The sequence below is a fragment of the Cucurbita moschata genome, unplaced genomic scaffold (assembly GCF_002738365.1).
Source record: "Cucurbita moschata cultivar Rifu unplaced genomic scaffold, Cmos_1.0 Cmo_Scf00041, whole genome shotgun sequence".
NCBI lineage: Eukaryota > Viridiplantae > Streptophyta > Magnoliopsida > Cucurbitales > Cucurbitaceae > Cucurbita > Cucurbita moschata.
The window spans coordinates 268417-283343 of NW_019268557.1; the positions used below are offsets into that span (position 1 = coordinate 268417).

Below are 14927 nucleotides of genomic sequence, written 5' to 3' on the forward strand. Positions count from 1 at the left end.
TTTTTTTTTTTTTTTTTTTTTTTATAGGAAACAAACATTTCATTGATCAAATGAAATTACAAAGAGAAACCAATCCAAAGGATCACAAAAAAAAAGAAAGAAAGAAAGAAAGAAACAGATGATGCAAAAGATTCAAATCCCTAATTAATATCGGAGAAAATCTGCAAACTCCTAAGTATGGGGTAAACAAAAGCCCGAATGAAATTAAGCCAAAGAGTCTTTTTTTCTTTCTTGAACGGGTGCCCAAGGAGAGTGATATTTGAAGGAAACCAAAAATCTGTGTTATGTATCTGGCAAAGGCACAACAGATGAAAAGATGGCTGTGAGATTCTGGACCCTTTTTACACATAACAAACCAGCTTGGAGATAAACTAGTACCAGGAGATATATATATACTGAAGCTTGTCATTGGAGAAACTATCCTATTCACCAATTTCAGCCGCGGTAAGATTTCTTCTATTTTTTACTTGTATAAATTGATAAACCGTTAAGGACGAAATGTATTTATAATAGTTATTCCATAATAAAGTTCATGAACTAACTAGTTATTTCAATGGGAAAGTACGGGTACCAAGATTTGTTCTTGAATTTAGTCAAATTTATTGGAATTGGAAACATATTCAAATGCGATCCATTCTAAATAGAGTGTTCTTGAATTAACCAGAGACCGTTGTACTTGACTTCAATGATCGCATGTTTTGTAGTAATAGCTTAAACAAAGAACTGGACACTATAAGGCAAACTACCGAATTTCGAATTCGATAAAGAGACATACCAACACTATTGCTGTTGATTTTGCTGCTGATTTTGTGGGGCGGGTGGAGGCGGCATGCCAGGACGAGGTGGTCCGTAAATAGGAACTGCCCCACCGGGTGGAGGAGGCATCCCCGGTCGAGGCGGGGGCGCTGGCATTCCAGGTCTGGGTGGGGGTGGCGGTCCCCTCATCACCTGCCCGGTTGGTGGAGGTCCCATGGGTCTCTGAGCAAATTGAGGAGGAACTGGGAATGGTTGTGGCGGAGCTCCCCCTGGTCTTGCTGCAGAGAACTGTGGCGGAGGCCCCGGCGGAGGCATTCCTCTCCCAACCGGAGGTGGAGCTTGTCCTGGAAACATCGGCATCTGACCAGGTGGACGGATAACGGGGGCAGCTGGATATGTCATGGGCGGAGCGGACAGCTGTGGTACTGGCGGGCGAGAGATTTGAGGCTGCATCATCCCCGGAGCGGGTCCACCTACTCCACGAACTGGCCCAGCAAGACCAGGCTGAGCCTGAACAAGAGGAGCAGTCGGGATACCCCTCCCAGCGGCACGACCAATACCAGGCCCAGCCATAGCCGCAGCATTGACGGCCTTAGCACGGGACTCTTCAGCAGGTGGTGGACCCTCAACAGTCATGGAAATGACCTCCTCGCCGCGAAGAAGAACAAGCCCAAGGGTACGACGCTCGTCGCGTTCCTCATTAGTCTTTTTACCCTTAGCTGGAGGAAGCTTACGGAACTCCTCGCAGTCGCCGAGGACGAGGTTCATGTGCCGATCGAAGGCCATGAACTTGCCAACCAATTGGCGACCATCTTGGATGGTGACCCTCATCCGGTAATTAATATACTGGAGCATCTTCGAACTTTTAGACATCGACATTGTGCCAGAATTTGGAATCCCTCAACTGAGATGCGACCTAGGGTTTGTTTCAGTAAGAACAGAAGCAAGAAGAAGTGAAATGAGCGTCGAGAGCGAGAGTGGGGGAGAGGAAGCTAGGGTTTTAGAAATTGGAGCCTAATCTTTTCTTTCAAATTTGCTCTTTGCGAAGAAACACAAAAGGGCCGAACACGACGATGTCGGCCCACCGGTCCAAGGTCCATGCCCAGTTTTAATTCCCCAATATTACGCAGTTGTTTATTTATTTATATCTATATATAATTATTATTAATATTGTGTTATAAAAATTGTTTTATTTTTAACAAAAGGTTATTTTATTTTATTTTATTTTTTAAAATTTTAAAATTTTAAGGATATTAATAACAAAATTGAAATATTATTTCTGAAAAAAATCTTAATGCGTCTTCAAAATTATAAAAGGTAATATAAAAAATGAACAAACCCGAAAAGCCCAAATTTTGTTAAGCGTTCAGTTGCTTCGTCGGTTTTCTCTCTCTTTTATTTCTCCCAGTCTGCTAGATTCAGATATAGAGGAAGGAGCTTGGACGAGAAGGAAACCATGGCAGCACCAGATCATTTGTTCAATCTGAGAAATAATTTCTATTTGGGAGCGTATCAGGCAGCCATTAACAACAGTAATCTCTCCAATCTCTCACCCGATGACGCAATCGAGAGGGATTCTATTGTTTTCCGCTCTTACATTGCCCTTGGCAGCTATCAGGTCTGTTCCTGCACGTTAGATTGGTTCGAAAGTCTATTGATGCTTGATTTGAATTTGATTTGAAACTCTTTGCGTACTCTTTCAGCTAGCCATCAGCGAGATCGACTCATCCGCCCCGACGTCTCTCCAAGCCGTCAAATTGCTCGCTCTTTATCTGTCCGATCCTAGTAGCAAGGTTTCATCCGTGGATCTAGAGCCCCTTTTAGCCGATTATGTTATTTGGAATATGATAATTTCTGTTTGGAACTCATAGAATTTTAGTTATATTATTGGTTCACGCATTTGAAATCCATGTTACTTCGCTTTATAAATTTAAACCATATTTGACACTGATCTGTGGAATGGAGTTCTAAAAATCTAAAGATGGGTCTACTGGATATTCGGAGTTGGTAACTCCATTTTATTGGCTAGTGATGTTTGATGCAGTTCAAACCAACTTACATCAGATTTTACCCCATGTGCTGGACGATAAATGACATTCAGAAAAAAATGAAGACATTTTTCTTATTCACGAGAGCAGAGTAATCAAAGTTTCTTTACCGATGAATTCTTTGAACATCGCAGGAATCAACCATCGCAAGTCTACAGGAATGGTTATCAGATCTAGCCATTGCAAACAATCCTACCTTGAGGCTAATTGCAGGAATCATATTCATGCATGAGCAAGACTTCAATGAAGCCCTGAAACACACAAATGCTGGAGGAACCATGGAATTGTAAGTCTCATTTTCAATGCTTTACCAATACTTATTTCTTTCAACTGAAATAGTTTCAATTGTTGGCTGCTGTAATATAGGTTGGTTTTTTTTTTTTTAATCTTTTTCTTTTTGGGGGTACATGTACATAGATTGTCTACCTTATTTCATCCTTACCTACTACCTTGTTGCACGATGTGCTAAATCATCACTTGGTAGTTCAATCAACTTGTCACACCAACATTTATGTAATGATTTCAATGTAGAGATTTATTTTAATCAAAATTGGATGTAAGGGGATGTATATGGAACTTATTAACATTTAGAGACTAAAAGAAACAACTGCATATTTTTTTATTTTTTGTGCTTAATGTAGATGCAAGTAGTTGTTTCAGGGGAGATCCTTGTGAGACTGGAAGTGTATACTGGAATTAGCTCAAGCCCGATATTGTTTTTCCATGCAGGCATGCTCTGAATGTTCAAATATTTCTTAAGATGCACAGGTCAGATTATGCTGAGAGACAGCTGAGAGTCATGCAACAGACTGATGAGGATCACACATTAACACAACTTGCAAATGCTTGGATAAATCTGGCTGTGGTTTGTAGCTTATATTTCCATTATCCGAAGGAAGGAATAGACTCTTTGGAGGTAGTCTCATTACTCTGTAATTTCTTGCTTGACCAGGGTGGTTCCAAGATACAAGAAGCATATCTTATCTTCCAAGATTTCTCTGAAAAGTATCCAATGACAAGCTTGATTTTGAATGGAAGGGCCGTCTGCTGCATGCATATGGGAAACTTTGATGAGGCCGAGACACTTCTTCTTGAAGCATTGAACAAGGTAGGTTTGGATCACCATGCATTTGATTACTTATATTGTATAACTGAAACTACTTTCAGAGGGGATCAAGATTATTGGCACAAATTAGCGACCAAAAAAAAACCTGGACCCAACATCTTTGTTACTTAGTTGTCTTAAATGAATTTCCAATGTGATCAAACTTTAAGACAGATTGGAAATATTCAGTTCCACGAAAGATGCAAATATATTTTATAAATTTCTAGTTGTAGATAAGATGTTTCTTTCTTGTTGTTCACAGGATGCAAAAGATCCAGAAACTATGGCCAATCTAGTTGTATGCAGTCTTCACCTTGGCAAACCAACTTCTCGTTTTCTCAGGTAATGGGTGGGATCCATCGCCAGAAATCTTTTTCTTTCTTCGTTCTATTTTTTATGTTTTGGTTGTTTGGCTGCAATGCTTTTCTATAGTCTGCATCTTTGTGGGAATTGTGGTGAAGGTAGTTTTTAAGAAAGTGAATGGCAATACTATGATCACCTAAGTTCTAGGAGGTTATTTAAAGTGAGGTTGGAGTGACTTGTGAGAGTAGTATTTTAAAGTGGAACATTTTCTATAACACTTTGAAGAAACTAAACCCATTTTCTAAAAATACTTGAAGGGGATTTAGTGAAGAGTTTAATATTGGAGTTTGATATTTGAAATTCTTCTATTGTACCGTAGGTCTTGTTATACTCATTTAATAATATCTTGGGTATTCAGAAATTTATTTTGTCCTGGTCCTGTCTCCCATCTTCATATTTAATGTTTTCCTGAAGATAAGCTGTGTTGATTTATCTGTATTGCTAAACGGTACTTGAGCACTTGAATCCACCCACAAGTTGGATTAGACTTCTATTGCTAACATATTTGCCACAAAATTTCAGCCAATTGAAACTTTCGCATCCTGACCACTTGCTTGTTAAACGCATCTCGGCTGCTGAAGAGAGCTTTGATAGAGCTGTTCAATCTGTTGCTTAGAGAAGCCTTGCTGCATTTGAAGAGGAGGTGAACTATGTTTGCTAGTGTTGAACGACAGTCTTCACCCCGGGGGCTGTTTACTGTTTTTGTTAATTGGAGCTGTTGATTTTCCCCAAATATTTGACGGTAGGAGTTATAACTCATGATTCTGTATCATTTTTGTTCTGAGATTCCTGGATGTGATACATATGATTATTTTACTTGATTCTTTAGAATTTTCAGGCTTCACTGTTTGACATTATACCAAATCTTAAGAGAGTTGCTTATGCTGAGCTTTGGAAAAATTATTAATCTCATACTCAATGTAGAATAATCAACAAATTTAATGTGGTAAACAAAATGATTTTTCCATCGAGTTATTCCAAACACTACTAATCTCATCTCAGTACAGCTGAATAGTTGGTTTAAGTAATGGAGTCTGAGATGATGGGAAAGGGAAGGAGTGAGAAAGAAGGGCAATTTGTGCACACAGACATCCTCCTTTATTTTCTCAACTATATGGTTTGAAATTCATGTGGCAAATGCGATGTTTCCTATAATTACTGCATAACAAGGGAAGGCCATACATAGAATATAAGTTGATGTAAAGAATGTTCCAACCGCAAGATGATGAGTGCCATTTTTGAGTTATCTGTAAGCGTGAAGAGCGAAGAAGATGAGATTGGAGTTAGAAAGCAAGTAGTATATATAGGTGGGTGATTACTTAAGCATGATGATAATGCATAAAGCTGTGAAATTGTGTTTTGTTTATGGGATCTGAAAAATCCATACCTGTAAGGAAGTGAAGGTGATGATTTGGAAGTCAAAAGTAGGGCACTTGGAAGTGGACCCCACATTTACCTTATCCTACCAACTTTCAATCTTAATTTTTACCCCTCATTCTAACCTCCTACATACGTACAAAGGAAGCATTAATTTTTTTTTTTTTTTTAAAAAAAAAGTAAAAATTGAATTTGATGGTCAACTGTTGATCCCGCCCGAGTTAGATATAAAAAAGAAAAAGTAGAAATGCCGCAAACCCAAAAGAGACGCAATGCGACCGTTGCCTTTCCGCCCTCTCTCCATATATAGCAAGTGCCCAATCCACACACCTCAAAATTCAAATTTCAAAATTTCAAATACTACTATGTTCCTCGGACTTGGAGCTTCCCATTACTCACACACTTTTCTTCTTCTCCACTTCACTCTCCGAACCTTCTTTTCAAACAAAACAAAACAAAACAAAACAAGCCCCGCTCCTTCTTCCACATTTCCTGTTCGTTTTTTCGACAATGCAGCTGACGAACTTGTCGTGAACTCTCTTGCTTCTTGGCTGTTTCTCCACAGGGAGGGATCACTCTTTGTGTCTGCTTTTTTTGTTCATATAGAATGAAGGAGGATAACCCATCTGAAAGCAGAGGGGGGAAACCATCTAGGTTTGCTGATCAGAATCACAATCCCAATCCCAATCCCAATCCCAAGTCTCTAAATCACAATGCCAAAGGAACTACTGGGAATGCTTCCAAATTCAGGGCTGCTTCTTCCTGGGGTTCTAACATTGTCAAAGGTTTCTCCACAGACAAGAGAACTAAAACCACTCTCCAACCCAAGAAACCACCTCCACTTGCTACTTCGGATTTCGCATATCACAAGGACAAGCTCCCTCCTTCCCAGTCTCGCATCAAGCGTTCTCTCATTGGGGATTCACCCTGCTCTCCAAATCCTGCTCAAGTTCATCCACACTCTTATCACACCCACCGCAGACAGTCTTCTCGGGACTTGTTCGTCGAGCTCGATCAACTCAGAACTTTGCTCAACGAATCTAAGAACAGGGAATTCGAACTTCAGAACGAACTTGCAGAACTTAAGCGGAATACTACAAATTATGAACTGGAGAGGGAACTTGAGGAAAAGAAAGCCGAATTAGACGCTCTTACTCAGAAACTGAATCTATTGGAAGAAGATAGAAGATCCCTGTCCCAGCAATTGGTAGCTTCATCCTCAATTTCTGAGAAGCAAGAAGAGCCGCAGACCGCACCTCTAAACATAGAAGTGGAAGTTGTTGAGTTGAGACGCTTGAACAAGGAACTCCAGCTCCAGAAGAGGAATCTCGCTTGCAGGCTTTCTTCTGTGGAGTCCGAGCTGGCTTGTGTAGCAAAAAGTTCCGAGGTAACACTTGGTCATTTGTTAGGATCTTTGTGTTTCACTGTATACCACAACCCAACATGCTTATGCTTGTGTGTTTGTTTTGTTACTACTAGAGTGAAGGTGTGGCAAAAATCAAAGCAGAGGCATCTTTGCTGAGACAAACAAATGAAGATTTGTGCAAGCAAGTGGAAGGTCTGCAGATGAGCAGATTAAACGAGGTTGAGGAGCTTGCATACCTTAGGTGGGTCAATTCCTGTTTAAGGAACGAGCTTCGCAATTCCTGCCCCTCCGCCAATTCTAACAGCCCATCCAGCCCTCAGACAATCGACAGGACAAGTGAAGCTGTTGGTTCATTATCCAGCCAAAAGGAGCACATGGTGGATTGCAACAGTGCGAAGAGAATAAATCTAATTAAAAAGTTGAAGAAATGGCCTATTACTGATGAGGAATTGTCTAATTTAGATTGCTCAGATAACAGTGCTGTAGACAAAAATTGGGTTGATACAGAGGAAGGAAGAAGCCCCAGAAGAAGACACTCCATTAGTGGAGCCAAGTGCTGGGGCGAAGAATTGGAGCCAAACAAGAGGAGGCAATCTGATGGGTTTATATGTGCAAAAGAGATGGATAAAGAAGCAGATCCTCTTTCCTCTCAGACTAACAGGAGTTCTGCCTCCTTAGATGTGGAGAAACGAGCCTTGCGTGTACCCAATCCCCCTCCGAGGCCTTCTTGCTCAATTTCTAATGAACCCAAAGATGAAAACACAGCTATAATCCCACCACCTCTGCCACCTCCTCCTCCGCCCCCTCCTCTTCCAAAGTTCGCTGTGAGGAGCGCCACGGGGATGGTGCAACGAGCTCCACAAGTTGTTGAATTCTACCATTCACTTATGAAAAGAGATTCAAGAAGAGATTCATCCCATGGAGCCATGTGCAATGTTCCAGATGTTTCAAATGTCCGGAGCAGCATGATTGGAGAGATTGAGAATCGATCATCTCATTTGCTTGCCGTAAGTTCTCACTCATATAATTCATCTTCCATTCTTCTCATTTGGTGCTTGCCGTAAATAAGGTTTCATACTTGTGCAGATAAAGGCAGATATTGAGACCCAGGGAGAGTTTGTAAATTCACTGATAAGAGAGGTCAACAATGCGGTGTACTTGAACATTGAAGATGTTGTGGCATTCGTGAAGTGGCTTGATGATGAACTTTGCTTTCTGGTACTCTCTCTTAACTTTGGTACACTTGATTTAAACAAAACATTACAGGAAGAATTTGAAAGAATGCATGCTGTAATATTGTGGAAGGTGGACGAAAGGGCAGTTCTGAAGCACTTCGATTGGCCAGAGAGAAAGGCTGACACATTGCGAGAAGCAGCCTTTGGGTACAGAGATCTAAAGAAATTGGAATGTGAAATCTCAGGCTACAAAGATGATCCCAGATTGCCTTGTGACATTGCTCTGAAAAAAATGGTTTCTTTATCAGAGAAGTAAGGACCTAAAGCTTCCCATATCTGAATTTGGTTGTTTTCCTTGACCTCAATTATGCTAAACAATGTGTTAATGCCAATCAGAATGGAACGTAGTATTTACAATCTTCTCCGGATGAGAGAATCATTGATGAGGCATTGCAAAGAATTCCAAATTCCCACAGATTGGATGCTCGACAACGGGATCATAAGCAAGGTAAAACTTCATGAAATATCATCATAAGTCTGTAAGAAAAGAAGAAGATGTCATGTTATTGGTAGATCATTTATTAATAACAACCATAGTCTATTTGAACGATGGGTTCAAGAACACAGAAGTTGGATAAATCTTAAAAACAACCAAAATTGAACTCTTATGTTGTAGATAAAGTTGGGTTCGGTGAAGTTGGCAAAGATGTACATGAAGAGAGTAGCTATGGAACTTCAGTCAAAGGCGTCATCAGAGAAAGATCCCGCAATGGACTACATGCTTCTTCAAGGAGTAAGATTTGCGTTCAGAATTCATCAGGTACCGATTAATTAATCATTTTTGTTCAGGAAAACAAAAAGAGATTGTTGCTGATTGTGTTTTGCCTTTTCCCGGCCACAGTTTGCAGGAGGGTTGGATGCTGATACAATGCATGCATTTGAGGATCTTCGGAACTTGGCCAACCTTCTGAACAAAAAGTGAAAGTTACAGGACAAATGGAAATCAATTAGCTTTGGTTTACTAACTCGGTAAGCAGCTAGAGCTAGCATGCTGGCAAAATACATTCATCAGGTTAAGTGCCATGGGTGCTGCTGGCCTTTTCTTTTTCTCTTAATGGGAAAGCTTTGCTCTAAACCCAATCAGGGTCTTAAAGCGAACTACATTTTTGTCCTTCTGCCATCCTTCCTCCTCCTCTCTTAATGACAAGCTCCTCCGAAGCAGGCAGGCAGACTGTCAGAAGGAGGAAGATAGTTTTATTACATATTTATGTAAATTGAATGTTAAATTGGGATCAAATTCTCTTATTGAATGGAATATTTTCTCAGGTTAGCCTTGATTTCTGAGTTTGTAAGTAAGATTGACATGAATGGAAGAATATAACAAACAGGTTTCTAGTTTCTATTAAAGGAATGTTTCAAAGGATGATTTGAAATCACAAAATCACAGATAGATGATCTTCAAATTACATCACCTTCAAGTGTTCTAAAAATAAAGTCACTCTAAAACAAAGTTCAGAAAACACATCTCTCAGATAACCTTTATGTACTTTTCTTGAAAAGATGAACACTGTCTAACCCGAAAGATCATAAAACGAAGCAAATTTTGAAAAAAAAAAGAAAGAAAATTGAGCGATCCGATAAATGAGGAGAGGGGGGTGGATTTGGATGATTGATGAAATCTAAAGCAGTGAGGAAAAGGGGAATGTGAAAGGACCGGAAGATTTGACATACGGAAAAGACCTAACATTGCCTGTATTTACCCCATCTTGGGCGCCAAACTACGGAAGAGGCAGACAAAAACCAGCCATTCTGCCATAAACAATTAAGAAAAAGAGAGAGAGAAGTCTGCACTCCACCACCCTTTTCTGTTTCTTTCTAGTTCTACGCCCATCCCCCCACCTCCTTACAACCAACATTTTTTTGAACAATCTCATATTGGATTGGGTGCACATGATTTGGTAATTTCTGAGGCTGTTGCCGACGAAAAGACCAATGTCTGGTGTACTATATAGTACCCCCCTGAGTGTCAACATAATAAATATGTGCGACTACATTGCATGTGTTCTAAGTTCTTACTCAATTCATCTTCATCCTTTCCCTTTACAGACACCAACTGTTCTTCAAGGACTATGATTACTACTACTTCTTCCACGCATCACAGAATGAGAATATCACATGCATTATCATTCATTCACGTAAATTGAAACAAAATCTAGGGCGTGGGGAAATGAAAAGGCGAAATGAACAGTAAAGTGAGTTAGAAATTGAAGTGATTTGACCTGTTATTGGGGATTTTACGCGAAATTTTGGAGCCATTCCCATCGCATCCATCCATCACGGAAAGCTTAGTAGTCACATCCACTACCACATCCCCACGGCACCCCAAATTTTGCTTTGTTTCTTCAATCTCACCGCCGAAACAATGGTGCTTTAATTAATAACGTCTTCTCTTCTCTCCAAATTCAACAATCTCCTCCATTTTTCCATCTCCAACGCCTCTTTCCCGTCTGCTTCTTCTGCTTAGCTTTTTCTGGAATTCCTCTTGCAATAGCTCATCAATGAAATAACAATAACAAAATAGAAAGATTTAGGTTAATTTTTTTTTATAATTTAGAGATTTATTTTTACGGAAAAGAACGAAAGAAAAAAGGAAAAGGAAATGACGTTTCGAAACGATATTCAAAGTGTCATCGCTTGCTTACTTGACGTGGCTGTGTTTCCATAGGCCCTTCCTGTCCCCTACTCTCTCTCTCTCTCTCTCTCTCTCTCTCTCTCTCTCTCTCTCTCTCTCTCTCTCTCTCTCTCTCTCTCTCTCTCTCTCTCTCTCTCTCTCTCTCTCTCTCTCTCTCTCTCTCTCTCTCTCTCTCTCTCTCTCTCTCTCTCTCTCTCTCTCTCTCTCTCTCTCTCTCTCTCTCTCTCTCTCTCTCTCTCTCTCTCTCTCTCTCTCTCTCTCTCTCTCTCTCTCTCTCTCTCTCTCTCTCTCTCTCTCTCTCTCTCTCTCTCTCTCTCTCTCTCTCTCTCTCTCTCTCTCTCTCTCTCTCTCTCTCTCTCTCTCTCTCTCTCTCTCTCTCTCTCTCTCTCTCTCTCTCTCTCTCTCTCTCTCTCTCTCTCTCTCTCTCTCTCTCTCTCTCTCTCTCTCTCTCTCTCTCTCTCTCTCTCTCTCTCTCTCTCTCTCTCTCTCTCTCTCTCTCTCTCTCTCTCTCTCTCTCTCTCTCTCTCTCTCTCTCTCTCTCTCTCTCTCTCTCTCTCTCTCTCTCTCTCTCTCTCTCTCTCTCTCTCTCTCTCTCTCTCTCTCTCTCTCTCTCTCTCTCTCTCTCTCTCTCTCTCTCTCTCTCTCTCTCTCTCTCTCTCTCTCTCTCTCTCTCTCTCTCTCTCTCTCTCTCTCTCTCTCTCTCTCTCTCTCTCTCTCTCTCTCTCTCTCTCTCTCTCTCTCTCTCTCTCTCTCTCTCTCTCTCTCTCTCTCTCTCTCTCTCTCTCTCTCTCTCTCTCTCTCTCTCTCTCTCTCTCTCTCTCTCTCTCTCTCTCTCTCTCTCTCTCTCTCTCTCTCTCTCTCTCTCTCTCTCTCTCTCTCTCTCTCTCTCTCTCTCTCTCTCTCTCTCTCTCTCTCTCTCTCTCTCTCTCTCTCTCTCTCTCTCTCTCTCTCTCTCTCTCTCTCTCTCTCTCTCTCTCTCTCTCTCTCTCTCTCTCTCTCTCTCTCTCTCTCTCTCTCTCTCTCTCTCTCTCTCTCTCTCTCTCTCTCCTCTCCAACTTCCCTCCCTTATTTGTTCTTTATATATTCTTCACCTCCTCCACTTCCTAACTTAATTACTTCTTCTCAAGTATGGCTGCCCTTAAGCGCTCTCCACCGCCGCCGCTGCCGCTGCGTCTTCACAGTTATTATTGACTCACTACTCACAGATCGATCATGTTGGCTATGGAATCCGTCTCCACCTCTACTACCACCACCTCCACCTCCGACAACCACCACCACCACCTCCAGTATCCTCTCTTGGAGCCTGCACCACCATCCCCACCGCCACCTGCACTCAGCAGGTACTTCGATTAAACAATCTTCTTATTTTTCTCATTATGTTCTGGTATTTCAACTCGAAGCATGAAAATGTTCTAGTTGTAACCGTACGTGACGCAGGTACGAGTCACAGAAGCGACGTGACTGGAACACGTTCGGGCAGTACCTAAAGAATCACCGCCCTCCACTCACACTATCCCGCTGCAGCGGCGCTCATATTCTCGAGTTCCTACGCTACCTGGACCAGTTCGGTAAGACCAAAGTCCACACCTCCTGCTGCCCCTTCTTCGGACACCCACAACCTCCTGCCCCCTGCCCATGCCCTCTCCGCCAGGCCTGGGGCAGCCTCGATGCTCTCATCGGCCGCCTCCGCGCCGCCTTCGAGGAGAACGGCGGCCACCCCGAGACCAACCCCTTCGGCACCCGAGCCGTCAGGCTCTATTTAAGGGAAGTGAGAGACTCGCAGGCCAAGGCCAGAGGGATTGCTTACGAGAAGAAGAAGCGTAAGAAATCCGCCATGGCTCCACTGAAGAAGCACCAACGACATGCCCCCGACGAACCCACGGATCACTCCGCTTCCTAACTTCCAATCAACGACTTAATCAATCTATTAATCACTTAATTTTCTGTAAGCCCTCGTAATTATAGTCACTATTTTCTTTAATTACCCCTTCCCAATCTCTGTTTATATATCCAGACGATTTTTTTTTTTAATGGATTTTAATATTTCGTGATAACTAAATCGAAAATAAAATTAAAATATATAGAAATAACGGTTCCCATCCCATTATTATAGATTGACAAATAAAATTCCAGTTAGAGCAAGTTTCTCCCGTGTCACTTAAATTCTAGACATTCCTTCCTTACATCCACACGTATTTATTTAATTTCAAACCTTATGTTATATTATATTATATTATACTTCTTAATTACAGCATTTTTTTTATCCTATAGTTTGCGGTGGAGTATCTTCATATGTTGCATTATTTTCTTCGCTTTAATTATTGCTTAATAGTGCTATATTTCTATCAACTTTATATTAAAAATAATATATTAAAATTAGATGGATAAATGGCATTTGTTGTGAGGCTAAAAAATTGGGGATTTGATTTGCACACAATCATTGCCTTACAAGAAAATAGACCTTAATTGTCCAACCCCTTTATTATGCATTAAAATAAGTGCTCATCATATTCATGTCTCTTCTTACATTTATCAACTTCTTCATCATTATTCTATCTATTTAATTATTATTTTTCTTTTTCTTTTTCCTTTTTTAATATATAAAAACTTTACTTATTTAAACATGTCCCATGCAACTATATTCTCGTACAATCTTGTAGTAATAAATTTAGAATTATGATCGTGTTTTATTTAATTTATCAAATTATTTTTAAAAATGTTAATTTGAGTAATTAAGGGATAATAAACTCATAGCTATTATTAATATAAATTTTGTTTAGTTCATTAGTAAGAGTTTGATAAATGATTGCGAGGAAGGAATATTATTATTAAAAATATATATATATATATATATATATATATATATATATATATATATATAGAAGACCAGCTGGTCCTCCATTTAAGAAGCAAATCCAGGTGGGTTTGGAGATTTTATTTTTTTAATAATTACTGTCCATTGCCTTATGTCCTCACCTTTTCAATTATTCCACCCCCGAATCTCTCATTCTCTTAATTCAATTTCTTCTCTTTATCTTTATTTTTATATTTATATATAAAAGAAAACACGTGGACCTCGGTTTTACACTTTTTAATCAATAATTCAAATATTTGATAGTCGCAGTATTTTCCTTTGATATAGTCACATTATTTTGTCCTCACTCAGAATTTTTCACTCTCATTCTTATTTTAAGATTTAAATTGTAAATGGTTATAAAAACTAAATTTCATCGTCTTCTTTTTTTGGGCCGGGTTACCTGCCTGATGAAGCCCAATTATTAGGACAGATGGCCCAACTACAATTTCATGGACAACTTTGTAAATTACTGTAATACTTAATCATCAAGTGTTCTCCATCAATAAATAATAATACTTTATTACCGCCTATTAAGAAAAAAGAGAGAAAAAAAAAAAAAAAAACAACGTATATAAAAATTATGGAATTTGACTCGATTATTTTGATTTTGTATAGCTTTGCTGACGTCACCATGCAAGTTTTTATTGGTTGAGAGACGATTAAGTTTAATTAATTAATGGTAATGTTAACGTTTTAATTTTAAAAACACGATTTTAATGAGCACGTCAAATTGGATCCATTCTCAGTTTGATCCTTTCAAATACATATCCCATACAATTTTTCTAATCTCTAAATAAAGAAAATAAAATTTTAAACTAGTATTTAATATTTCTTTAAACTTTTCAATTTTATTTTTAAATATAATTGATCGTTTATTTACTGACTTGAAACATATTATAAATATTTCAAATACATATTAAACACAAATTCAAACAGTTATTTACGTTAGAAGTCCATAAAACAAATAAACCCTTTTTTTTTATTTATTTAATTTTCAAAACTTATAAATTTGGTTATATGGAAAAGTATATTTATAGTTTAATTTAGAAAAAAAAAAAAAAAAAGGAAAAGAAAAGAAAAGAAAACAATGGGCTGGGTCGGGCGAATCGCGGAGTCAGTGGGTCGAAAATGGAAGGCGGTTTGAAAAAGAGAAAGGGGAGACGGAAAACCGAGTCTAATCAACCGAAC

At 39.6% G+C, this 14927-nt stretch overlaps 4 protein-coding genes and 1 long non-coding RNA gene across 8 annotated transcripts in view; 3 read left to right on the forward strand and 2 right to left on the reverse strand.

The window, feature by feature from the left end:
• The window catches only part of LOC111433057 (small nuclear ribonucleoprotein-associated protein B'-like), a 4285-nt gene extending 2500 nt beyond the window's left edge, over nt 1–1785 (reverse strand). For 2 of the 3 annotated variants that reach the window (XR_002708725.1, XR_002708724.1), the window contains exon 1: nt 776–1785. Coding sequence is in view for 1 of the 3 variants with exons in the window: in XM_023069962.1 (XP_022925730.1) it covers nt 781–1635 (855 nt within the window). In the remaining 2 variants the exon portion in view is untranslated. The remainder of the gene's footprint in view (nt 1–775) is intronic. The other variant, XM_023069962.1, reaches the window with a different exon arrangement.
• A 310-nt stretch (nt 1786–2095) lies between these two features.
• Nucleotides 2096–5129, forward strand: LOC111433056 (coatomer subunit epsilon-2-like). Its single transcript, XM_023069961.1, has 7 exons — nt 2096–2374; nt 2460–2549; nt 2939–3090; nt 3534–3669; nt 3757–3912; nt 4172–4251; nt 4795–5129. Exons 1-7 carry the CDS (start codon nt 2213–2215, stop codon nt 4886–4888), a joined length of 870 nt encoding a protein of 289 aa, XP_022925729.1. The 5' UTR covers nt 2096–2212; the 3' UTR covers nt 4889–5129.
• A 737-nt stretch (nt 5130–5866) lies between these two features.
• On the forward strand, nt 5867–9597 carry LOC111433055 (protein CHUP1, chloroplastic-like). 2 transcript variants are annotated; one of them, XM_023069960.1, is made up of 8 exons: nt 5867–7036; nt 7129–8022; nt 8102–8233; nt 8321–8502; nt 8587–8698; nt 8867–9010; nt 9092–9219; nt 9336–9597. In XM_023069960.1, exons 1-7 carry the CDS (start codon nt 6257–6259, stop codon nt 9170–9172), a joined length of 2325 nt encoding a protein of 774 aa, XP_022925728.1. In that variant the 5' UTR covers nt 5867–6256; the 3' UTR covers nt 9173–9219; nt 9336–9597. The 2 variants fall into 2 exon arrangements, with proteins under 2 accessions (XP_022925728.1, XP_022925727.1); XM_023069959.1 differs by having other exon boundaries at nt 9092–9597.
• LOC111433059 lies at nt 8645–10977 on the reverse strand. Its single transcript, XR_002708726.1, has 3 exons — nt 10470–10977; nt 8843–9421; nt 8645–8727 (listed from the first exon to the last, which is right to left on the reverse strand). It is a non-coding gene; the product is annotated as an uncharacterized LOC111433059 (long non-coding RNA).
• Nucleotides 10978–11923: 946 nt separating this feature from the next.
• Nucleotides 11924–12911, forward strand: LOC111433058 (protein LIGHT-DEPENDENT SHORT HYPOCOTYLS 4-like). The gene is made up of 2 exons (XM_023069963.1): nt 11924–12222; nt 12320–12911. Exons 1-2 carry the CDS (start codon nt 12095–12097, stop codon nt 12780–12782), a joined length of 591 nt encoding a protein of 196 aa, XP_022925731.1. The 5' UTR covers nt 11924–12094; the 3' UTR covers nt 12783–12911.
• Nucleotides 12912–14927: the final 2016 nt, after the last annotated feature.

What these genes read in the sequence shown, in the direction of transcription:
- LOC111433056 (XM_023069961.1), top strand. Translation starts at nt 2,213, where the DNA reads ATGGCAGCACCAGATCATTTGTTCAATCTGAGAAATAATTTCTATTTG. An exon ending in TGTCCGATCCTAGTAGCAAG is followed by an intron (nt 2,550 to 2,938) that starts GTTTCATCCGTG and finishes TGAACATCGCAG; the next exon opens with GAATCAACCATCGCAAGTCT. An exon ending in CCAACTTCTCGTTTTCTCAG is followed by an intron (nt 4,252 to 4,794) that starts GTAATGGGTGGG and finishes ACAAAATTTCAG; the next exon opens with CCAATTGAAACTTTCGCATC.
- LOC111433055 (XM_023069959.1), top strand. Translation starts at nt 6,257, where the DNA reads ATGAAGGAGGATAACCCATCTGAAAGCAGAGGGGGGAAACCATCTAGG. An exon ending in GTGTAGCAAAAAGTTCCGAG is followed by an intron (nt 7,037 to 7,128) that starts GTAACACTTGGT and finishes TGTTACTACTAG; the next exon opens with AGTGAAGGTGTGGCAAAAAT. An exon ending in ACAACGGGATCATAAGCAAG is followed by an intron (nt 8,699 to 8,866) that starts GTAAAACTTCAT and finishes CTTATGTTGTAG; the next exon opens with ATAAAGTTGGGTTCGGTGAA.
- LOC111433058 (XM_023069963.1), top strand. Translation starts at nt 12,095, where the DNA reads ATGTTGGCTATGGAATCCGTCTCCACCTCTACTACCACCACCTCCACC. An exon ending in CCGCCACCTGCACTCAGCAG is followed by an intron (nt 12,223 to 12,319) that starts GTACTTCGATTA and finishes TACGTGACGCAG; the next exon opens with GTACGAGTCACAGAAGCGAC.